General features: G+C 33.3%; 3 protein-coding genes across 25 annotated transcripts in view; 1 reads left to right on the top strand and 2 right to left on the bottom strand.

The window, feature by feature from the left end:
* The window catches only part of LOC119834909 (CAP-Gly domain-containing linker protein 1), a 39,078-nt gene extending 34,057 nt beyond the window's left edge, over nucleotides 1-5,021 (top strand). For all 18 annotated transcript variants that reach the window (XM_038359429.1, XM_038359434.1, XM_038359431.1 and 15 more), the window contains 5 exons: nucleotides 194-3,012; nucleotides 3,139-3,281; nucleotides 3,642-3,785; nucleotides 4,092-4,267; nucleotides 4,627-5,021. In XM_038359429.1, coding sequence (XP_038215357.1) covers nucleotides 194-3,012; nucleotides 3,139-3,281; nucleotides 3,642-3,785; nucleotides 4,092-4,267; nucleotides 4,627-4,673 — 3,329 coding nt within the window. In that variant the 3' untranslated portion in view covers nucleotides 4,674-5,021. The remainder of the gene's footprint in view (nucleotides 1-193; nucleotides 3,013-3,138; nucleotides 3,282-3,641; nucleotides 3,786-4,091; nucleotides 4,268-4,626) is intronic.
* Nucleotides 5,022-5,273: 252 nt separating this feature from the next.
* Nucleotides 5,274-6,754, bottom strand: LOC119834912 (DNA-directed RNA polymerase II subunit RPB11). The gene is made up of 4 exons (XM_038359447.1): nucleotides 6,502-6,754; nucleotides 6,334-6,423; nucleotides 6,056-6,230; nucleotides 5,274-5,510 (listed from the first exon to the last, which is right to left on the bottom strand). Exons 1-4 carry the CDS (start codon nucleotides 6,552-6,554, stop codon nucleotides 5,475-5,477), a joined length of 354 nt encoding a protein of 117 aa, XP_038215375.1. The 5' UTR covers nucleotides 6,555-6,754; the 3' UTR covers nucleotides 5,274-5,474.
* Nucleotides 6,755-7,840: 1,086 nt separating this feature from the next.
* LOC119835340 (syntaxin-1A) overlaps nucleotides 7,841-26,340 on the bottom strand; it is a 42,260-nt gene continuing 23,760 nt past the window's right edge. Inside the window, exons 3-9 of one of the 6 annotated variants that reach the window (XM_038360102.1) lie at nucleotides 24,863-24,962; nucleotides 20,830-20,904; nucleotides 20,063-20,319; nucleotides 18,257-18,394; nucleotides 17,405-17,515; nucleotides 13,500-13,622; nucleotides 7,841-11,567 (exon numbers count right to left, since the gene is read on the bottom strand). In XM_038360102.1, coding sequence (XP_038216030.1) covers nucleotides 13,545-13,622; nucleotides 17,405-17,515; nucleotides 18,257-18,394; nucleotides 20,063-20,319; nucleotides 20,830-20,904; nucleotides 24,863-24,962 — 759 coding nt within the window. In that variant the 3' untranslated portion in view covers nucleotides 7,841-11,567; nucleotides 13,500-13,544. Of the gene's footprint in view, nucleotides 11,568-13,274; nucleotides 13,379-13,499; nucleotides 13,623-13,824; nucleotides 15,640-16,521; nucleotides 17,516-18,256; nucleotides 18,395-20,062; nucleotides 20,320-20,829; nucleotides 20,905-24,862; nucleotides 24,963-26,340 lie in introns of those variants that run through there. The other 5 variants (XM_038360104.1, XM_038360103.1, XM_038360105.1 and 2 more) reach the window with 5 other exon arrangements.

The following is a 26,340-nucleotide window of genomic DNA, read 5'->3' as shown; positions in this document are numbered from 1 at the left end:
AGCTCCTCTTTCTTGAAACTGTTTTTTAAATCAAAATATAAAATACTGCAATGATTCCACCTATTTTTGTATTTAATGTAATCTAGCAGTCGATAGCTCATCAAAACGAAACGATAAGAGGTTACGTCGTAATTTACTGAATCAGAATTTAATTAAAAATGTAGTTATTACTCTCAATATTTTTATGTTTTAGTACTTGGTGCTAGTAAAGAACATGAAGTCAACTTAAATAAAGAAATTAGTAAGTTAAAAATGGAACTTAGTGCTAAAATATTAGATATTGAACAGTTGCAAGATGCAAGATCTAAACAAGACGCTCAGTGTAAATCATTGCATGATGAAATTGAACGCGTAAAAGATGAATTAAATACTAAAATAGCAGAATACGAAAGTGTTCTAAATGAAGCTTCACAACAAGAAGAAAAAAATAAACTAGAGATTTTAAGATTACAACAAGATTTGAGTGCCAAAATGAAGGATTATGATAAACTACTTAATGAATCGAATATTACAAATGAAACAAATGAAAAAGTGATCAATGAATATAAACAGACAATTCATGAACGTGACAAGGAAGTTATCAAATTAAAAGGTGACTTTGAAGAAGCGACGGCTAATTTCAATATAAAACATAGTAAAATTGCCGAAGAACATAAAAAAGAAATAGAAGATCGTAATTTAAAAATAGAACAACTAATCAAAGAAATTGAGAACCACAAGCTGATATTGGAGAAAAACAAAGTTGAAATCGATAGTTTAACCGCGCAATTTAATATGAACACAGATGAATTAAAGGCATTGAAAGAAGAAAACGTAAGGCTTAAACAAAACGTCAACGAATTGACGGAAATTAATACAAACTTGAAAAACAAGATATCATCAATGGAACTGGAAATTGGTGAACTTAACCGTCAATTAGAAAGTACCAAAGAGAAATGCGAAGAATTGCAAAAATCGAAAGAAAAAATTGAAAATGAGTATATGAATCTTACTGGTCAAACAACAGATTCCAATGAACAGTTTAATAAACTATCTCAACACTTGAAAGATACAGAAAAAGAACTTCAGGATCTGAAGGATAAGCACAGAGAAACTACCAATAATTACGGTAGAGTAGAACAAGAGCTTAAGCAAAAAATATTTAAAATACAGGAGGACTTTTCCAATGAACGTACAGAATTAATACGATCTATTGATGAGAATGTTGAAAAGCATAAAATTGCTGAACAAAAATTACAGGAAATAGAACAACGTGTGTTACAAGTTAATAATCGTCTTAAAGAACTTGAAACTGAAAACGATAAACTATTAGATGAAAATACAATTTTGAAACAAGAAATTGAAAGTCTTAAAATAAAAGAACAAGAAATGATTCATGAATTTGACGGAACTCGGAAAAAACTTGAAGTAGATGCAGATAAATATAAGGAAGAGATTGCACTTCTGAAGGCAGAAGGTGCTTCATCAGAAGTGAAATTGATTGAAAAAGTAGACCAACTTACCGATGCGCAAAATGACCTTAATAACAAATTAGAAGAAGCTAGGAAACATGAGGATTCTCTGCAGAAAATTTTGGATGACATGACGTTACAAATGAACAATGAGAAGGTACAACATGAAAAGGAAAGAGATCAAATTTTAAATGAGTTAGCAAATATTAACACTCAGGCAGGTGTCCAGAAAAATGAAGAGATAGAATTGAAGAAAACATTAGAAGTAAAAGAGAATGATATAAAAGAGCTCAAACTAAAATTAGAAATGCTTGAGATAGATTTGAAGTCAAATGAAGAAATCGTAGTAGAAAAAGATCGCCAAATGGCTCAAATCAATGAGGAACTTACAAAGATGACTGACAATAAAAATAAAATTGAAGAGCAATTAAATAATATTCTCACTGAGTCTGCGACACTGAAGCAGAAATATGAAAGCCTTCTTAAAAATTCTTCGACGGAAGAATCTTTGTTGAAGGAACAACTTGGACAGTTGGAGACTTTGAAAATAGAAATGGCAACCATGGTTACAGAGAAATGTAATTTGGAAGCCAAATACAAAGAAACAGTTTTAAATATTAGCAAGCTTAAGGAAAATTTTGATCAAGTGGAAGTTAAATTAAAGGAAACAACAGAAATCAACGCTGAACTTACAAAACTCATCGAAGAAAAAGATAACCTATTAAAAACGCAGAGTGTAAAAATTGAACAGGATTCCAACGAACTTAAATCAGTAGATGAAGAAATCCAAAAACTGAAAAATGAACTTAATAGTAAGATGACTGCACTCCAGGAGAAGGAAGAACAACTTAATAAATTAAACGACATTGTAAAAGAGGGATCTAATGACTCAAAACAAGCTATCGAAGTTTTGGAACGAGAAACTACCGAGTTAAAAAGAAAACATTTACATGAGGTAGAATCTCTTAATAATACTATCAAAAGTTTACAAACCAGCTTGACGGACCAAGAAAAACAATTAAAAGAGTTATTGCAATCAAAAGATAAGATAAACGAATTACAAACAATGCTTGCAAAGTCTGATAGTGACATTAAACAATTAACGAATATTAATGAAGCTCAAAAACTAAACTATGAAGACCTGAACAAACAACTTCAAACACAGTTTGATGAATACAAGAAAGAGAGTAAATTATTAAGACACGACCTTAAAGCTAAAGTGAGTGATTATGAAAAAGAACTTCAAGATTCAAGAAAGAAAATAACCACTGAACTAGAAACCCAAAATCAGCTGCAAACAAAATTAACAGAAGCAGATAAGACTATATTAGAATTAAAGGAGAAGTTAGAATTACTGTCTGTACAACAAACAAATGTCGGTGAAAAAGACGAGAGATTAGAAAAACTTACATTGGAACTACAAGCGACAAGAAACTCCAATACTGAAGCTTTGCAAAATATGGAAAAAACATTACATTCATTGCGAGTCGATATCGAACAAAAGATGGCACTCGTGAAAGAGAAGGATAGTATTATTGTACGCTTACAAGAAGATCTCAAGGTATCTATTTTTGTCATTTTATTTATTGATTTTGATACACAACCTTACTGAATTATTTAATTAGAATATTTTTTTCTTAAAAAGATAATCTTATTAATGAATAATACGCCAATTTATCTTTTTCAGAATTTTAAATCGAAAGTAGAAATTTCTGAAAGAGAAAAGATTCTTTTGCAAAAGGAGATTTCTAAACGAAATAGTGAAATACGAGACAAAAACGACAATAATGCGATGGGGACACTGGGACAAGGAGATACTGCGCCTGCACGGTAAGTTCAAAGAATCCCACTAATATTATAAATGCGAAAGTTTGTAAGGATGTGTGTGTGTGTTTTTTGCTCATTCACGCAAAAAGTACTGAACCGATAGTAATGAAATTTGGTACGTAGACAGCTGGACAACTGGAATAACATATGAGCAACTTTTTATCCCGACATTTCTACGGGATACGGACTTACGCGGGTGAAACCGCGGGGCACAGCTAGTAAGTAACATTTAAGAAACCATAAAGTGAGAGAATAGTCCTTAATTGAGATTGCTAAATTCGCTTTTAGGAAGCTTTCCTGCATCTCTTTAACTGTGTGTGCGTGTGTATTTCTGTCACCAATAAAAGCTGTTTTGTTTTATAGATCAGAAGAAGATAAGGATATGTTGGACGGTCAAGTGAATTTTTTGAATTCCGTGATCGTAGACATGCAACGAAAGAACGAACAACTGATGGCAAGAGTTCAAGCGCTCGAGGGCAGCACCATTGCTAATGAGCCTCCACTTTTGTAAGTGTTGCAATTTTTTATCGTTGTTCAAAACTTTCCAATCGCTAATAACCAAATATCGAAGCATTTTTCATAATATGTATTCAATTATACTTTCGTGAGACAAAATAGATAGCATTTAGTTTAAAAAAAATTACCTTTTTTTAAATTCTATTTCATTTACAAGGGCAAAAGTAAATATCAGAACGACAAACTTAATAATTTTAGCGTATTAAAATAGAGAGATTATCTTATTGAACGTAATATAACATCGTAGAGAATAGCACTCTAATCCATACTCCTATTACACCTTCTACTACATTCCAGCAACGGGCGCAAAGCGCGGGCAGTGGCGCCGCGTTTGTTCTGCGATATCTGCGACGAGTTCGACGCGCACGACACGGAGGACTGCCCCAAGCAGGCGCTGCCCGAGCTGCGCGAAGCGCCCGAGCCGGGCAAAAAGCAGCCGCCGCCACCAAGGCCTTACTGCGATATATGTGAAGGTATTTTTTTACCCTCTGTGCACTTGTCCCAGCATCGCCCAGCGCTCTAGTTGAAATGAGATAAAATTAAACTAACCTATCTTAACTATAGAGTTTCTTGCCAGCTCTTCTCTGTAGAAACTGCGTTCTGAATGATATTGTTAAAACTAAGTTATGACAATTCAAAAGTGCTATAAAGTCTTATTGAATAAATAGATGTTTGAGTTTATCTATGGATTTTTATGTAAGACTACTAGAAAATAACACAAACACCATTCAATAATTTAAATGTTTTTATAAAATGCGCTTTAAGAACACAAGAACAAACCTTAAAGATTTGATTTGGTTGTCGTTATAACCCATTGTTTATTTTTTTCCAGTGTTTGGCCATGCTACGGAAAACTGTGATGAAGAAGAGACCTTCTAAACTTATTTATTGCGTTTAAACTTTAATGTTACCGTTGTTGCTGTTACTTGTTTCATCTAAGTATTATTTATTATTGTTTACTATGCGAATAGTATTTCTTGTTTAATATTTCTAGAAAATGTTTGTACATAAATTCTCGATCTTTTTACTTTAAGTTTTAATTAAATAGCATGTTTGTTTAGGTTTCGGGATGGTGGATGTTTTTCTTATACATTGTCTAGATATAATGTATATTGAGAAGACTGTAGGCACAAATCAATAAATTTTCATCACAATCATGATTTTAATTATATTTTTCTTTTTACACAATTTGTCCAACACATAATAAAGTAAACACCAAGATTTTTAATAAAAAAGATTTAAAATAATTGTTTTATTTATTTTCTTTCTCCATTTCTATTTAATGTGTTACACCCCAACAGCTAGTCTGTATATTGTGTCAAAAAAGACCAAAAAACTCAAACAGGGATGCAAAAATGCAAAAATCAACAGAGTAGGTGGTATTTCCATAAAATTCAATTCATTGTGTTATTGTGTCAAAATTAATACAATAAAACATATATTTTGTATAGAAAAATATTTTATTATATTATGTTGGTGTAAATCTTACTAATAAAACTTAAGATCATTTATTTTTAAGATAATAATTAAACAAAATCTTCCCCTATATAGGTGAATATCTTCACATAACTGCACTTATATAAAAACTATTCATAGATTTTCTGAAGTTGGCTAGCTGAAGTTTTTCAAATATGAAATTCTTCAGATTTTACAAAACCCATAATATTAGCAAATGACACCTTAATCTAATCCATCTTTTTTTTCTTTAATCGCTTCCTGGAAATAACAAATCATACCATAATTTATAACAAAAATAAGTCATAAATGTTGAAAACCTATGCAATAATATTAATTCTAGTGATATTGTCCAGTTCCTTGAAATTAGTAAACACTTCAATTAACTGATTAGGAATATATAAACATTAAAAACCTAGTTAAGTAGTCATGTTTTTTTTTTGTCTTGTCACAAAAACAAAGTTTGATCAAATTTAATGCCCGCGGCTTCGCACCTGTTAAATTCAGAGTTTTATTAGATGTTATTGTGCATAATATATAAACCATCGTCTTGAATCACTCTTTCTATTACAAAAAACCACCAAAATCCATTGTGAAGTTAAGATCTATGCATACATACCTACATCGGAAAAGATGCTGAAGGCAACTGATTTATACTATGTAGTGAAACTGACCAATATATAATAAGAGATATTAAGGTTTACTTGTAATGATGATATTGATTTCAAAACATTTGAGAAATTAGAAAATATATTGCTTTATTTTATCTACATTGTGTATGGAAATCAAAGTCAATTAATAATTACCTTAAATCTTTCTTCAAATAGGGACAATTCTGATGTGAGGTCTGTGATAGCATTCATAAAAGCTTCCTGCGGTGTGTAGTCTGATGTTGTTTGAATACGAAGTACAAACTTGTGTTCTAGTGGATGAGGCACTTTGTAACCAGCAAATAGGACTTTTGGGTCCTTCAAAAGCTGACTGTAAAATTAAAAAAAAAAAATAATAATTAGAGTACATCTACATAGATTTATGTGTAAATAAAGGTTTGTGATTGTATGTCTAGAGTGAGATATAAACCTACTGCCTAATCATGTTGCCAAGTGTATGGTCCTCCTTATTCACCGTAAATATAGCGGCGTTTGTAACTTTAGTATCTTCCTCTTTCTGGACTCTGTAAGAAAGCGTTCCATATTAACCCAATTTATTTAATAATATCAAAATGCATCAACCAAAACCCAAGAAAACTTACTTCTTTTCACCATCGTATAGAAGAAATGATTCAAAGGTAGGCGGTGCGTTCATTTTTGGTTTGTATTTGTATTATAAAATTACCGAAAGGATTGAATTATACAATATGTAAGAAACCAAATACAAAATAATATTTAAAACTTGATGAAAAAACAACCGCGACCGGTTGATTACAATACAATAATTATTAAAGTTGATGAGGCATGAGCCCTCATAGCAGTTAGCACCCGACACTGACAAGTGATAAGTGACAGGAGTCAGGACACTATTACAGATATTTAACAATAAACACAGAGTAAGTAAATATACTGCGTACACATTTTCATACTTATTTTTTTAAACACAGTCTTTTGAAGTGAAACTTCGAGCGGCGATCTTTGTCTTTCATTAATTTTCTTTATAAATAAAATGGTAAAAATATCCTTGTATAGCGCACGGTATAGTCTGTGACATGAAAGAAGTCCTTAAATGCGGCGTGGGCGCTGTAAGTGTCTAAAATAAGGTTGCTCGTATTATTCAATTCAGAGCACAGTATTTTTACATATCCCCAGAGGTTGATAGATATGAACATGTCATTATAGAAAATACCGCTTCAGTGTTTGTGTTAAGTATAAAGAGAATAATTATTCTATTACGCATGAAAAAATAACTATCAGTTATTTAGTAACTAGTCGTTTATAAGAGTGGCGGGAATCTTCCACACATGGTCTACAGTCAACACACATTCATTTGAGTATTTCTATCCCATCCTTCGTTTCATTAGAGCCCATGTTAAGTATAGTATCTATATATCTTATCATAGTCGTACCAGGGTACTCACTATGGCTAATCTTTTATATTTAGTTCACATCTGCGCCGTAGCGTGACTTTTGTTAAATGGCGCGTACTATATTTTTGTACTTAAATCTTTGCTAATAATTTGAAAAACATGATTCATTTTATGGAAATTATAAATAATAGATGGATGAAAACCGTAATAATTAAATAAAAGTAATCAATGAGATTTCGTTATTTGAGATTCAAATATGCTTATTTTTATCTATACAAACAAACAGTAAAAAGTTGTATCTGCACATTGAAAACAAAAATTAACCGACTTCAAAACCATTCAAAAGCGAAAAATAAATTAATATAATAACGCTATCTTCTCATTCTATTTGAAGTCGGTACTAGCCAAGTCCGACAGTTAAGTTAAGTCGTTTACTTTAAAATTGTTTATTCAGTGTACTCTTGGGCACCAGCTAGGTTCTAGTGATACATATAATATTTGTAAAATTTTATAGGTATTAATTTATTATGAATAAAGGTCATTTAGAATAAGAAAAACACATTCACAGCAGAAAACACCGTTTATTTTATAATTATAAGAGAATTTCAGATTGATAACCTACGTACAGAATATAACTATAAAACCAATCTAACTTGAATTTTACATGTGTTCAGAATCTCACTGGTATCCAATATACAGTTATAATGTTATGTAACCACAATAATAATGCATGAATAATATTAAATAGGTACAATTTTCACGTCTTAATTGATGAAACAATGCTGTTCATACGATTCATTTTATACCAATTTCATAATAATTTTACAAAATACAAGAACAAAAAATGTTACGTACTAATCAATCTATTTTTAATAAAACAAGTATAAGACAACATTTTAAAATAATAGAGTTATAATAAAGTCTATAAACATTAATAATGTTTCACATTATTTAACGCGAAGCAACATCGAATAGTTTGAGAATACAAAGCACAATTGTTGTTGATTTTACGAAATTTCATCTATATCAAATTGAAGTCTAGCGACTCTACTATTTTTAACGATTATATTTTAGTTCTTTACTTCTGCTTTTAGAAAGTCAATTAAATTACCTTTTAATAAAAAGGCGCGCTGAGCATTAATATAACTACACTTTGCAAACAGTAGGTATTGTAATAAAACAAATTTAAGATACATAACATAAGTATTTCACATTCAACTTTACTATATTTAGATATTTAACTTAAAAAATGATTAATGTGTGATCAATGTGCCGCTATCAGAAATAATCCTGCAGCCTATTTATTGTTGATAAAAGCGGAAAATCTTAAAAATACAATTTGCTTTTTTTTCGTTGTTTTTTAAATTCACAAAGCAGGACAAAACACGAGCAATAGGAATTTCAAGTCGACTCCGTCTTAATGAGCTACGAATTATAGAAGAAAAACTTAAAACGTTAGGTACAATATCTCTTAAATATAATATAGCAAAGAGGTGGCCTTATACTTGAGAAATAACGAACTTAAATTCTCGTAAACAAACATAGGAAATTTTTAAACAACTCAATAATATATTCCTGGAAATCTTTAACACTTACTAGCTATCATTTCTGTTAATGTAATAAAATGCTATAAGAATTGACACATAAGTATATATAAACTATACCTACTAATTGTGACTTACACAAAATTAGCAATCGAATAACAATACGCATACTATTGATAAGTAGTTCTGATTATGACAATATCTATGATTTAAGAATAGTATAATATTTGTATGCACGCACGACCGCGATCGCGACATCTGAAGATAACAATCTCCTACATAACAAGACCAATGAGTGTGTCTTATACGGTTATATTTGAACACGAAGACGTCACTTACAGTATATATACTAGTAACAGAATAATACCGCTGCAATATTACGATTTAAGATAATATAGATTAATAGAGATCATTGAAAGCTGACTAGAAGAATATCGCCTACTCTAAGATTACAAACGCCTCGCGTAGTACTGCCGCGCGTAACGCGTTTGATATACTTGTGCGAAGACTCGACGGGACGCACGCGGGCAATGCCAGTAACTATCCCTACAAAACGTTTAATTGGTGTCAGGTACGCGGCCTCGCATCGAGGCCGACGGTTCACTTAGCCTAGAGACAATGAAATAGGCATCTAGCTAGTGTCAGCGCGATGATACACATACACAAGAGACGCGGGGCCAGCCAGAGCCGGCCTCAGCCGCGGCCGCCCCTGCCTGGCGGCTGGGCGCAAGCGAGACAATTGACTGCCGAGTGAAAAATACGGTTGACATCGTAATGAATCTACCGAGAAAAAGTTATATTACTTACTTTCTCTACGATTCCAAAGGCATCTATAGGGAATCCTACTCTTAATAAAAATCTAACTACGCTAAAAATGTTAAAATTAACATTGCTTTCTTTACAAACGCGATTGAACGCTCGGTTCACGAGGCAGGTGTGGAGTGCTCGTTCGTCCGAAGACAATATTTAGTGCCGTTGGAGACAATGTACGGGGCCAACACTGTCATTATTATCGATACTTTTTATTGCACATTATCGCGAACCGTCCTAGTATTAATTTATGATAAGAAAATACTAATACAATTATTACATTGGTGCTTTACTTTCGAGCTTTATTCTACGTGTAATATTACAATATAAACACAAGTACCGCTCGACATACATATCGTTTTATATTGCTGAAGACTTTGTAATAAGTTGACAATAATTTATTAGAAAATTACCCTAGCTAAAACGGCTACATTATGTCTTACTGTACAACGAAGGGCGTCTTAAACATTACGAAAACTAAATAATATCATCACCTCCGCACGATGCGGGCGGTATGACCAAAGAGATCCACGCCATCCATTCAACTAATCCGACCGAAGCGCCAAAACTGTACGAACATTATATTTTAATAGTAATGAAGACTCACTGTTCATTAAACGTTACACTCACAATAACAATTATTATATTTATCATTAAACGTTAAAGTTAACTAAACAACAACTGCATCTACTATCACACATTCGAAAGTTTAAAACAATTTTACAAATTGTATCGAACATTATTGCTAGGGCGACGGCACGCGGCGCGATATGCATGCGGTGGTGGCCGGACCGCGTACTACGAGTGGTAACTACGAGATTTGTACTGTTCGCATTCCTCACGCTCGGCGACCGTTCACGGCCCGGGGCTCGCTTTCCACCCACCGCCCCCGGGACCACCGAACGGCCTGTATGTACACGCAGCCGGACTCGGGCTAATGCAATAATGATTATACCTGCACTGCGGGAACTGCTCGACATAGCGACCGGGATCCGGACTAATTCAGCGAACTATCTATCTAGTGGATTAGCGTATAGAATAGGACCGCGCAGTACTGTGGATACAAGCGTGGGTGGTGGTACGACGGCGCAGAAGCGTCGATAATCATCATTGCACAACCCTTTACCACTTACACGGGCACTAACTCCGCATATCCTATTTCACTACTATATTTTCAAAAACAGACCTATTAATAACTTTTTAGAAATCGATTGAAGTTTAAATGTATGTATCACATGTATGATATTATGTCGATATCACACCGATCATATGTGGTGTTGAAGCGTTACATATAGATTAGCTAAGGTATCACATGATATAAATTACAGAACACATTTTAAGACTGTTACAATATTGCTATATTTTCTGTACTGTGATTATTACATGAGAATTTAGCGTTAATTTTATATAATATGTAATCTTTATGCAGGAACTACGTAGTAATAAGTTATGACGTACTACATAATAATCAAAATGTCATTAAATAATTTTTATTAAATATCGCAACAAATTTATTGTAACCCTTTTTATTCCTATAGATTAACATATCCTTTGATTATTTTTGTGTAATTTATAAAATGAATTGATTTAAAACAACATCATAAACAAGAAATATGAAAAATATAAATTGATTTGTGACTAGAAATATAAATAAAAAAGGTTACAATATTCTTGTATGTGGGTATTATATTCAGCGACACTTACATAGATTGAACGTTAAGGGCCGATATATAATAATAATACAGATCGTTTTAGTTATTAAATTCATAACGACTAACGTCCCCATGGGGTTATAAGAATATTCCAATGAATAATGGAATTTAATTGAAATCTTATATATAACATATAACACGAGATAAATAACGTTAAATAATGAGGAGCTCTGATAAATGTGTGGCGAGTGATTCGCAGGCACCGAACACGTAGCTTCTCGATCTGACGGTCCTATAAAATATAATATGTTATTATTTTCTCTAGAGTATTATATTGTAGGCATTTTCCTTCATTCATCATTTCACACATGGATAGAATTATTTAAAGTATTTAATTAAGTACATATTCATTTTTATTAAGGATATTTTTAAGAGTTTTGTTAAAACACATTTATGTGGTTGGGAATTATCATTCGTTTTTAAATACAGTTTTAAAATACCAGTAATACTTTTTAAGACTTTACAGTTAGTTGTTTGAATTGCTTTACTCATTTTAGTGCCTGTTTGCGATAATATACGTTATAGTTTTTTTTTTGTTTATAATATAATACGTAAAGTCAAAAAATCTATTACTGGTTGGATATTTAGCAAAATCTGTATCAACACTATGGACTATTTACTATATAAGTGTATGTCATATTAATCTAATCCAAGTCTTAATTCTACTCTTCGAGAATTCTATAGCTATATGAAACAATAATAAATGTATCTGGCTTAATGTTCTAACTTCATAAATGTTAACTTCATGTATATGCTGTTTCAATTGTTTGACCTATATAAATTTTTGAAAACTAACAGTAACATGCAGTGTGGTAAGTTGAATACAGTGAAGGTAAAAAATCAATACTCTACTAGTTTTCGAGTTCAGTTCAATAAAACAAATAATCTCGCATGCATAAATATATTTCGAATAGGATATAAAACTATAAGTGCATTTCACCCAAAACGTTTTGAACGCTCAAAATTTGGGCCAGCAAAAATTTTAAAACTTTTTCAAAATGTTAGAAATAAATTGTTCAAATTAGTTTTTGATCTTCAAGCATTTAATGAACCAATTTTTTTGAAACTATTGTGCATCAATATCGCATTATTGATGTTAGATAATCATTCGAACGCTTATATTACCTGATACATAACATATTATAATAAATACTAGAAGTCTATATGCGGCCAAAAATTTTTTGTTTCTCGCATCCAGTATTTGGTTTTTGAATATTTAGATATTTTTCTCCAAGTATGCAATATGTGCTCTTACGTGAAAGAAGAAGAAAAAATAGGTGTCAGGGTGCAGATAGAAATATACCATTCCATAGTAAGTTCAAACAAAAGAAGCGAAACCAATTGTATGGGTTTGTTCAATTTCAAAATTATAGCAAGGAAGACCACTCTATTGGAGATTTACAAAGAATAGAGAATGTTACTATTACACAAGTTTGTATAAATATCCTCATTGGAAAAATGCTAAATATTCACAAGCAGACAAGTTTTCACAACGCAAGAATGATTAGGCTGGGCCTTTTACGATCTTATAAAAAATTTATACCTTTTTCCGTACTTTTACCACCATATTTCGTACTCGTGATTCGTTATCCTCTTAAAAATTTTTAGTCATTATTTATCTGTATAAAAATATGAATCAATGTGCTCATCGTGTTAAATCGTGTTATGTACACCGTTTCTTTCAGCAACATATTTTTTAAACTCTAAATACTGCTACTAACTGAATGGAGCAAATATGATTGCGGCATGCAAATTTATTACCCCAATACATTTTACATCCGCACCTCCACACAAACGGAGGCACAGCGAATTCGGTTCACCGATTTCAACAAGCATAATGGCTCATCTCATTAACACAATCGAATGATACATCTACGCGATGGTTCGATATAAAAATCTAACTATATACGCTGTCTAGTCAGCCGAGAGAGTTAGTTACACGTCAAACCTGCCCCCTGCACCCGTTTAGAAGAACGTGTTATACACGTAGCCGGTCGCAATGAGGCCGAGCACGAGCAGGCACAGCATAATCATAATCTTCTTCTGCACAATGACAAATACAACACATATTAGTACGCTAGGAGAGACCGGCGAGCGGTGCGGCGCGGCGCGCGGGCGCGGGGCTGCGGGCGCGCGGCCGCACGGCTCGCCGGCGCGCGGTTACCTTGAGCGGGCGGCGGGCGCGTGCGCGGGCGCGGGCGCGTGCCTCTCACATGAAGTAGCTCGACACGTAGCCGACGACGACGAAACCCAGAATTAGCAGGCACACTAGGATCATGATCTTCTTCTGTTGTACCGAGAGGCGACCATGCAACAGTACGCTTTAATCTCGTCCGCGGGCTGTGCCGCGTGCGGACAGTATCGCTTCACATACATCGATTTCATTACGGATAATTTTGATTTATTAACTAGTGGACTACTCGTGTGGGTGCGTCATTTGCCTCGACTTACGTATATGGTTATGAAGGAATCAAATAAAAATAAAATAATAAAAAAATAAAATAAATAAATGTAATTCTCAAATTATGAACATATTTACATTTTCTTTAGAAAATCATAGTAGAATACATTTTAAGAACATTCGTATGCATCCGAGTTAAACATTGTTCGTTAATAAGAAAACAGATGTAAAATAGAAACATATGCTATGTAACATGTAGTATAACAATAAAGCACATTAATTATTAATAATTAAGAATGGCAAATAATGATGTCTCGCAGTCTTTCCATTATGTAATTAAATGATTGCAAGAGAATAAACATTCAATGCTTATAACAAAGACACAATTACCGTCGCACAATCAACAACATAAAATCACAGTAACTTGCTAATAACATAGCAATATGATATAAAACATGTGCGTTTCGTAACTAGAAATACTTTATAGAGGAATACGAATTCAAAGAAAACTATTAAATGCAATTATAACAATAAGCAAACATTTTCTTAGCCGTTACAAGATATGTAACAAATTAAGATATAAAATAATAATTAAATATACACTGCATTCGTAAACAACATTCCGATCTTATTGCAAATAATAAATAGGAAGTGACTAACGCGACACAATAAGTACTATTTCACACTATAAAACTGGGAGCAAATAAATTTCATTGAATATTAATAACAATAGAAATAATAAAACATTCTTGAGGAATCTACTTTTATTTGTACGATTGAAAATATAGATACATATTATGTTTTATTTTAATATGGTTTTGTGCAAATTGCCAGATCACCGCACTCAGTAAGACATTATTGTAATTATGTGATAAATGTCCTCATGGCAGTGATGCAGGCAGTTTTCAAAATTTAACTCTTTCTTTAAATGTATTTACTCCCGACGAAATACTTAAAATATTTATATAATCGTGTTATATACTTAAGTAGAAAGAAACATTGCTTAACTAATAAAATACTGTTTGTGATCTCAAAATATGATTTTTTCTTAGAGACTATTTGTAATTTGATTTACGAAGATATTTTCTTGTAATATTCGTAGATAGGAATTTACAGAAAATAAAGACAACGCTTCATTAAATGCATAGTTGTCTCATTAGTAAAGCTAGTACTGTTTATATATACAAGTTAAGTATACTTCTGAATCCTTAATAAATTATTATTATCTTACTTCTATATTGGAATATAATATAATGAGAAGAAACAATTGAATTTAGAGTGTAATCAATCGTTAAGATTGTTATATGTGTATTGTGTTATTAGAAGTGCCCTTTTGTATCTACTCATTATATTATATCCATTAAACCAGACAATATTTACATAATATGACTTTCCGAAGTTACAATTATTCGACTGCACTATATACATTCAGGTCTTTTATCTATACTAAAGCACAATCTGTTTATTGCACTGTACACATAATATAATATTGTCTTCCATCTACTTCGACGATAGTAGAGATAAATTAATTTAATATTATCGTTGCTTACAAAAATATGTTTTGAATTAGAATTCAATCAAAAACAAAAAAAAACACAATCACTGGTGCTTCCGTATAATTTAATGAAAATTTTACTGAACATCTCTTGTGTTTTGTGACAACATTGCCGCATATGTATCGCTCAAGCACCAAAATACTTTATATCAGCGTTCCTATAATACGGACGTATATAAATGCTAGGCTAAGACGAATATCATAGTTTCTTGCACTGTATAGTTCGTGGGTAGAGCGTATGACGTCACAGCCCCGGTGTGAGGACAATCCTTAGGACAGGACGATCGCGAGCACTATTATTAATATAACCAGCGTAACTGACAGGCATATTATGAGGAAGATTTTTTTCTGCAATGACAAAGGAGAAACAAAAACAAAATAAATAAAATGATAAAATACTAACGGCTATGAAATACTTGTCGTGTAAAGTGCTTGGTTGTGACTGGTTTGGTATTTCGTGTTATTGGATGTTTTAAAATGGATATAAAAATGTATCAAAGTTTTGTTCTAGCAAGATGATAATATAAAATCTATATTTATTTTTGATATGTTCTTCAATCAATAATATGTTTTTCATAATTACACTACCCAAAAATTTAATACAATGGATACTCAGAAGCTAAATTATGGAGTATATATAGACGAGAGATTGAAGATATACATGAAGCTTATATATCTCATTGATAAGTAAATAAGCTATAATTTGTACGCTTAAATACCGCTCTATGACATGCACAACAAATTACATACAAAGCTCAGCACATATAAAAGCTGTTAGTGATCGATAAAAACATATTTTGCCGAACAATATACTAGAATTGAATTTAAAGCTATAAAACCTAATTTTTTTTGTGTGTGTAAGCCATGCAGTGTATTATTTGTAAGGCATTTAATTTGGCTTGGATTATTCTTATTGAACGGAATATTTTATCTGCTGTCAATCGAATATAACTCTGCTGTCATGCAGGAAATAAATGAACAACAAAAACCAGTAATAGAAAAATAAAACAAATAGGTAAATACGAGATTAAATAACCAACAGAAAATAAATTAATAACCGAACAGATTAAAGAGAAGAGAAAAAAAATATATCGAAAAGATCCATTTTTAATTACGACTTAAATCCACTCCCCGGCGGTTGCATAGAATTGTGGCAGAAGAGGGTGACTCGTGTATGCTCCATAGTTAGTTCGTAGGTTGTCAACTAGAGCGCAACGAGTCGCTAATTACCTTCCGCGCTTTGGTGGCCCACTTGTACGCTTTGACCAGGTCGCCGCCGCCCGTCTCCACGTAGTTCGTCGCCTCGCCCACGTGGTGCTCGATGCGATCTATCAGTTCGCCCTGCTCGCGCTAAGGTCAAGGGCGCTGGGAGGAAACGGGACGCAACCGACGTGCGAACGGCCGATTGGTTCATACGATTGTCATATCACCCCACGGTAAGTGTGTTACGGGAACCGACCGATTATTATTAAACGCTGAACGGGAATTGTTAAGAGTTAGGATAGAGTTACAGAGCGAAAAAACAAAATAAATGCAAGTAATAGTAGTAGTAGTAGTTCGACACAGAAGAACAAGTGTGTTACGATACGTTCAGTGATCCCTTAATTAATACAGACATTGTTAGTTCACAGGTTACTTGCTATATAATAACGTGGTTAGAGTGAATTATATTATAATTATAATAAAAATAGCTTTATAGTATTTCATTATCAGTTTCGAATAAAGGACGTGTTATTATATAACAAATATTCATATACAAAAGGCAAATTACGCACACACCAAAATGAAATACACATTAGTGACACACAAGTCAAATAATTAGATTAAGTTAAGAAGCCCACTTCCATCGAGTTAGTCCGTGTTAAAAACATATATAATCACAACAATGAAAGCCAATTTGTGAATGCACATAATACAAGTAGGTAAAACAAAACATGGTGTGAACCAATCACCGAATTGTCGACGTAATAAAAGCGGGGTTGTAAATTGAGCCGTTCACGAAACAAAAAGGGCGGGAAATCGGGAGAGGCCGGGCGGTGGGACGGGAGGGGGACAAACAAAACAAAAACGCATTAGCAACGAATGTAACGACATTGTTATTAGGCGGACTCACCCGTCGAGCTTTGCTCTGATATTTTAGGGCCTTCTTTGTATCCTGTGTGGCAGTTTGGACATAGTCCACAGCGTGCTCTACATGATATTCAATGCGGTCGATCATCTCACCCTGTATCCATAGGATTGTGTTAGCATTAACTACAAGTATTCTATTTAGTTTTTGCTACCATTATAAATACTTCTTATAATCACAGGGGAGTCATCAAAAGTTATGATGTCACGAATGAGTCATAACAGTATGCGTGGGATGTGATGATCAGTTAATTTTAATAAGTATTTCTGCATTAAGACAGTACCCTAAGATTCATAACGAGGATAATATGGAAAAAAGCTTCATTGATGTTATATTACTTAGAGGTATATTGTAAGACAGCATGTTACCTTTTTATTCACAGAACTGCATTTATATTCATAGCATAAAACATGAATAATAAGAAATTTATCATTCGATCTTTACATAAACTGAGCTCTAAACTCTCACTAACTAAATACGATACGGGCGGTATTTTAAAGAATCAAACATCATTAGTAATTAATCATCAAAACGGTTGGATAATCGAATATAGAAGCTTTTTGCCATCACGGATGGTGGAATCCATTTGGAGGAATTCTATAATCTACCAGTATAAAAACAAAATGCGACCGTTTTCGGTCTAGTTGTTATTGATATACATGAGCTTGTATAAAAATACCACCTCCCCATTCTTATTTGATTCTAACATTATAAAAACATCGAAATCACGCGACGAACAAGCCCTCCACAAGTAAATAGAAATAGATCACGTGATTCCAATATTCTAGAAACATCTAGAAACACGTAGCCCCCAACAAATAGTAAGTGATGTATGACCTGACTCTCGACGAGCATGGCCATGTCCATGAACATGTCGTGAAGCTCCCGGATCGACGTCTCGAGCTTGATGATGTCCGCATGTCGCGCCTCTATGTCCGCCAGCGTTTGCTTAGCTTGCTGCGTCTCCATTATAATCTGCAATTGTGTGTCATTGATTGTTATACTATTGCATTGTATATGGAATAATGAAACATTATCAACCAGGCTTTCGTCTGCGGCTTTGCCCGCAGAGTCTGACGAAAGACAGTCCCGGATAGTACCCACAAATTGTTCCCTTTCCTGTGGGATTACCGGGATAAAAACTACCCCGTGTACTTTCTAAGGAATCAACTTTTTTTACTTTTTATTATACATATATTTAGTTTCTAGGGTATTACGTATGATTTTTTTAATTATGAACAGTTTGTTCTAAGCCTCTAAGAGACACATAATTTTGACTATCTGCATTCTCACATGGACAAAATCTGACTTATAAAATTTACCTGATACCCGGATACATTTCCACTAATACTGATAGGGACTATGGTTTAGATTTATGTTAAAAGCGATGAGCTGATGAGAGATATGAGTGATGAGCTTAAATAGCAGCGTTGATAATATGGACCGTTTTAAATGAACGAGATCGCTTCATACTCTCGTTCGTGCAATTAATGCAAATTACTTTAATGTTGATTCACAGACAATATCAATGCAAATGAGATTAATTTTGATTAAACCGTTTCAATAGCGCTCTGTTTAATATGATTGCATCTTATCGTGCACAATCAGATTTGTTTTTGTTTTCCGTTAGCATTATTTTACGTTCGACAACGTCTCGTATCAACATCAACACGTTCTATTTCAAGAAGCAGCCCGAGATAGCTTATCGTGACATGATATGTTAATCAAGCGCAGACTGCAATCAACCTGCGTGTTGGATGAATATATTTTTATTTTATTAAACCCGCCGCTCGTCGCTCGTTTAAAAATTCAATTGCCACGTCCCTCGTCCCTCGTCGGTACATTGGTGACTGGACCAATAATATAATTACTGTCACAAGTTGTTTCAGTGCGGTCTGTTAACTGTATTTGCGTTAATGTGATTGCAAGTGCTGAAAGTCGCGTAATTATGCGCAATTCCATCCGTTTAGTGACGTTACGTGATTACGGTTCGTACATTTACAATAATTGATATGACGTAGTTAGTTACGAGTGTAATATGTTTATGATATAGGTATTTAAGATTTATTAACAAAAATCATCATCGGTTAAAAACGGTTAAATTACCTTTAACTCGAGAAAAAGATTGACCGAGGATAAACATATTTTTTACAAATGAAATAACTCATTCGTAAATTCAATGATATATACTATAATTATGTTCTCTTAAATTGAAATAAATGTAGTCAATTATAATGTTATAATTTACTACTCTATCTCTAAACAGAAAATCTACATATTGTCGAACAAGACTCAGCGTAATTAATACTGTTCAGGAAAATTCCGGACGTAATAACAACCAACCATAACTTTGTATAAAATTACAAGTTGAACAAATTGTTATACTCTACCTTGTAACAAAATCAATGCTAAAATGGTTGGGGTAATTTAAAAAATAAGGACAAGCAACAAGCCCTAATAACAAGGGCAACTATAATAACCTACCAGGTGTCCAAGCGTTTATTATGAGTAACTAAGGGGTCTGTTTTATTACAGCTTTGAAATGATTGGTCTTGCAATAAAAACAGGGGCCTAGTAAATCGTTCAAACATTCATAAATGCGACACTGTAGGCTGTATTGAATAGACAGTCTGAAGAACGTACCCCTTGAGTGAATACAGCCGGGTTGTCCTGCTCCAGCATGGCCTCCAGCTCGTCGTCGGTGGTCGCGCGGCCGGTGATCTCCAGCTGTCGCAGTATCCGGTTTTTGCACCGATCCCGGTAGTCCGTCTGCGTGCGGTTGTACTCCGTCATCACTTCGACGAACTTGCGCGACAGCGTCGAGTGCTGCGTCTTTCTTATCCTCAGGTCCGCTGACGATTTGTTCGAGTGCTCCTCTTGTTCGATGTTCTGCTCTATGTCTGCGGGTTTTGTATGGCCGTGATTGTCGGATGCTTATTATATTGTAGGTATATTACAAGGAATAAAACAAATTAATAAAGAGATCATATAGTAGACAAAGAATTCGCGTTGCATAAATGTGTTTTAAAAAATAATATTGGAGCATTCATAAATAAAAATACAATTTTAAAGGTAAAAATTGACGCGGCATTTAGTTTAAATTGTTACCTATTTTTCGAAAACAAAATTGGTGATAAAAATTATAATGAGACGCCTATTTTATCATCTCGAATAAAAGTGAAAAAGATTTTTCGCGTAAACGGGAACTTGTCCCGGCAATTTTATAAAACGCTCCCTCGAGAGTCTTTTCAAAGACACAGAACATTTTATGTTTTATAAATTTTATAGTCTCGTCTACCTCATAATTTCAAACGAAACGATGGAGCAATGCGCACAAGACCGCTGCGATTCTAGTTTTACAATAGTACAATGAAATACACAATTAAGTGTAGGTGTAAAAAATCACTTACGTTTTAATTTTCCTCTAACTTTGTTGGCAGTTTTCTTGATATCAGCCATGAGATCTTCTAACTCATGCTTTGTCTCTGTAATAATATGTTTTTATATTAGTTTCACAAATAGAAACAATTAGTTAGTACCTCAACTAATTATTAATTAATGAAGTTAGTACACCTTAAATTACATTTTCATAAGTTAGTAGAGTAATTTATTAAACTTTTCTTTATTGTAAAAGCACATTAACATAACCTAGCAAATCGTTGATTAAATCTTTACATTACGTTTCTAATACAGAAAAAAAACAAAAACATTATATTTCTCACTTTTGCCATTATATTACGCTTGAAAAACTAAGGGCAATAAAATTATCAACGTTAATAAGACTCAAAACTTTGATCCTAACTTAAGAATGCCTATTTATCAGACCGTGAAAATCTTAAGTGGGTGACATTAAGAAGATTAAATGATACTTGAAATATTATAATGCTATCGTCAACAACTTTCCTTGAAATTTAATTTGCTTCTCTATAATCGTTTAATGTTAATGATATTTTGTATGAATGAAGTTATGAGAATGCTTCTATCGTTTATTGTAACCGCTCCAGATCAAAATTAATTTTCAAATTATGTATGAATCAGCGATCACAACACCTGCGCAAAATAGTTCGTGGCTACTACTCCTACGGTGCACAATAGTCAGCTTGGATTTTAATTATATTACCCAATAATCAATATATATAAAACTTCTTTTATTAAATTCTTAAAAGGGAACATTCATATCGAAAGCTAATGTCTTCTGTCGTCGTAAAGAAAATTCAAATGCTGAAGCACTCCCTCCACTTCAATAAATCATAACCACGGCGAAGTTATGAATAAAAACGTCCAACAATAAACTTCCCACGCTTCGAGATCGTGTGTGGTAGATCTAATTGCTTGTCTGGCACAGCGATGTGCAATGGACGCAAATATCGCTTTTCGATAAACAATTTCGTCGAACGAACTTTACGCGAATACTGTGTCATTCTTGCATTTTATGTGGGTGTTTTAAAGCTTATACTGTCATTTGTCTAGACAACACCGAGATCTTAAAGTACACAAAGTCATATAAGTCCACTGAAAAGTTACGTTGAGAGTTGCGTTTCTCAGAGGACACAAATTTTATTCGATTTCAGAAAATTTGTTCAAAAATCTTAACTTGTCTTTTATAAGTTCTTCATTTTTCAATTCATAGAAAAAGTTACAGAAATAAAGCTGTAATCAATTCAATTTTCCAGCGCATAATGTTTCGTCAAATTTTCTGTTAGATTGTAAGTTTCGAAAATAAAGCGTGAAACCTTTTTTTCAAGATGGCGGCCGCGAAACTACGGCGGCGACCCCACTAACTTAAAGTTAGACTTCTACTACCCCTACACCTTAATCAAATAAAATTGCGTCCTTTGAAAAACACACGCTAAGATTTTTAAAATGAAACATTTCAATAGAGTAAATCATTTTTCAGGGCATTGTGTGCAGGAGAGAATATTTCTTATATCCTGCAACTTTGTCTTCTTCAGACAACATGATTCTCAAATGCAATTGTCATCAAATTATATTTTTCACCAGCCGATATCATCTAATTCACTTTTCATTATCATCCAGAAATAGAAAACGGACCATTCTTGAGAGCTTGAGTAAACGATGTTACGGAGAAAGTTTTCAAGTAAACAATTACTGCAGATTGCAAGCCACGGTTAGTCCAGCGCAAAGTTAGTCAATTAACTGGAGGCCACAGCCTGATTCGCACTCGGTCGAAGTTGTCTGAGAAATAATCGCCACGATAACAAGTGCCATTTCGGTGCCGCAGGGCGCTCAACAAAGTGATACAATTAGCAGTAAAGTACACTTCGCTCGTATAACTTACGAGGCGACCGCAAGCGTTAGTATATTGGTCACCAATGAAACCGATTCTCCCCAAGTTATATTATGGTGTGTTCCCTTGTAATCAACTTCTTCGACGACATTCAATAAACATCTCTGAGAGTAGGGTAGAACTATTTTACTCGACATAGAAATGTGTAATGTCTTATTACTTCTACCTGATACATTGAATTTAACAAATTTCAAAGTTGATCGTCTTTTAGTCTAATAAAACCTTTACTATACCTACTCATAATTTGAAGAGCTATCGAATTATATTCATATATCATTAGCATATACATATATGTATAAGAAATTCCCGTGGGATCATCATCACTTTAAGAATAACCACACAATAACTAAACTACAAACTTCAAAAATTCACAAATACATAGTTGGATTATAGGAATAAACGTACGACATAAAGGTTTTATTTGAAAAATCACCAACTAACCCACAACAGGCTCTGTTAGCTTGCTTGTACATGTTCAATATGCGGGTTCATTAATTTCACTTACTTTTACTGCAGTGTTACATTTTTAATGTGACACGCAACATTTCATCCATTTTAGGTTACCCTAAATTGGTGTGTGATTTTAATCGACCTATTAGCGACCTCAGGTAACCTATTTGTAAATTATATGGATAAAGAAAGAAATTGACAAAATTATCATATTAAATATGAAATTTATTCAAGCAAAAGTTGTTTTATTTTTTACAGAACACTAACCAATGTAATGTGATAATACAATTCAGAAATAGCTACTTAAATTCATACAACGTGAAAATTGTCAAGAGAAATCTTTGTTGAAGAAAACTTCAGCCATATCAGTTCTAAATCCGTTTGCCAGTGTTTTATTCCAGTTTATCCTACTTTTTATACTCGCAAGACGAAAGTTCAAATAATCTCAACACATAAAACGTGAAAATTCCATTTGGCTCGTACATTGTAGCCGTGCGGCGGTCTTTTCACATGTTCCCCGCCGACTCCCTCGAGAAATGTAATCGTTGACATAATTTCACTGTATGTTTTGTTATGTTTGCCCTTATAACGCTCCAGTTGAAGAATAAACTAAATCCATATTTCTTTTATTTTTTCAGGGTCATGGTTAGTTGCCGTGTCGTATATCGATGTCTTCGTATATTTTAAAGGAAAGGCGTATTTATGTATATATATTATATTCTATAGGAAATTTAATAATAACATTATTTGATTTTAGTAAAATTATTGTTACATGGGTTTCATAATATCGTTTTTGCAAAGACAAAGGCAATTTTTAATTAATGTTAACAATTCTCGTCGGAGAAGCGTTAAAATTTGTTGCAACGAGGTCGAGATTGTACAATAAATGAACAAAATTTTCTTGTACTACAAGGTCGGTATCTAATAACAGTAAAAAGAAACAATGGTAAACATTAAGAAATTGCGAAAAGCCCTTGCCGCACCATTGAGTTTTCATTAGTTCCGTCTAATCCGACGTCGATTTTTGTCTGCTTACTAAGGGTAACAACTGTACTGACCTTTATTTTATCCTCATGAAATAAAAAAAACAGATTTTCCTGGTAACATTTCATGAGTGAAGTTATGTTTCTCCGTGAAGGGTATACGGCAGATGCATTAGATATACATCTGTTTCACTGATAATTTTTCTTTATGGTTGGGCAGGTGATCAGCCAGGCCATGATTTTTCCTTGTCCCCACGGGGAATCGAACCCAGGACCCCTTCGTTCTACGTTTACTGAACACAGGAGGCGGACAAACAGTTAACAGTATTCAAATAATAAAAAAAAAATATCTACCTTTGCGAAAATCCTCAGTCTTAACATTAACAACTAACGAAGTAAACGAACCGGGAATGAGGATCATTTTGATAAATCCAGGATTTGTATTTATAATCGCCTACACAAGAAGTCTGCCTACAATCCGCCCACAGCAACGACAGAACCCTCGTTTTTAGTTATATAGAGTATTAGACACGCCTACAAATTGCCAACTCGTGGGTATAAAGGGCATGATATTAATAGATCGTTGTCAATAGCTGTTTATTTTTGCACGTTGACTTTTAAAGCTTTAACATTTCCAGTTGCTTTATTTTATGAGATGCCTCTATAATTACATTAGCTGCGGATTATATTCGGTACACTTACTTTCATCTGATTGCGGCGCCGATAAAATGGCACTGTGCTTTTTCTTCACCTCTTCGACATTGGCCTGAATCTTATCTATCATCTCCCGTATCTCTTCAACCTGCAAAATAAAAAAAAAACTCAGATTTAGGTTCTGATTTCAATTAGTCGAAAACAAAATGCAGTGTGCACTCCTAGTTATCTCGGTCCTTTTCCTTTTGTTATTCTTTTTTCCATATATCATAAGAATGAGGTGGATTTTAAATAAAATAAATGTATATGATGTATATGCTATTGAGGGAAGGGGTTCTACGTTTTTAAAACTGAGCACAGCAAAAAGAACCGGGACAGTAATTATCTCAAGAGCATGAAAGCGTCACTAAAGAACCCTCAAGATTTTTTACAATGACATAACATAAGAGATAGTTTTAATTGTTTACAAGTTTACTTCATTTATTATTTAACCTCACAATTTTCCAGCCTATGAAAGTTTTCAACTGAATAAAACATTGATTGATTTACTAAAAACTTTATTTTATAGCGTTGACTTTTGAAACACATTTATAAATTAATTAATGAATTGGGTAATTTTATAAAGCATATGTTTATGTGACTAAAACAACTTGTAGCTCTATGTGGACATAGAATAATTTACGATAATCTAAATATAATTTCGGGAAAGCCGAAAAGCCTTGTCTCTGGCAACAATCCAACCACAAAGCAAATGTCCACTTGGTTGTGACTTAGCACTGATTGGTTCAAGAATGTCTTCATCATTTTTGTCTCGTTCAATATCTCATTACTAACTGCTTGTTTCCTTATATAAATTGGTATAAAGTTATTTTATATCACTAAGCCACGTTAAAATTAAATTGTAATAAAATTACAGAGCGAAAATATCGATCTATTGTAATTAAGTAGATACCTATTCGCTGCTGTATAATACGCTTATATGTTCTTCAAGTGCTGATCGTCTAATTGAATTACGACCATGATGTCATTGATCGTGACACATAGTATATTAAATAAGTACAGTATGGAATAAATAATAAACTACCAATTATAATTCATAATATCATAAAGATGAAGGTCAATGATCGGACCGGTTGTCCTGGATAATATCGATAAGTAACCTAATAATCATAGATCTAGAGATATAAGTACTTTACATTAAGAACTCTAAGATTGAGAATGGATGAGTTTGGGACACACCCACTAATTCAGGACAGAGATATGGCATTAGCAAGCTCGTTGTGTAACGATAAAGCTACCTCTGTTCGTAAACGGTACTTTTACTACACAATTATAAGCTGAAGAAGACAATTAACCCATACCAAATACATCATACTAGACACAGGTGAGAAAATACCAAACATTATCTTTTACAAAATACTGAATTTTCCAAATGATATGAACAGTAAAGGGCTATGTGAACTTGGCACCCGACTTAAAAAAAATTCACATTTTTTTGCTCCATTCGATAGATTTAGATATGTAGT

The sequence above is a fragment of the Zerene cesonia genome, chromosome 20 (assembly GCF_012273895.1).
Source record: "Zerene cesonia ecotype Mississippi chromosome 20, Zerene_cesonia_1.1, whole genome shotgun sequence".
In the NCBI taxonomy this organism is placed as follows: domain Eukaryota; kingdom Metazoa; phylum Arthropoda; class Insecta; order Lepidoptera; family Pieridae; genus Zerene; species Zerene cesonia.
This window is presented reverse-complemented; position numbering and strand designations above follow the sequence as displayed.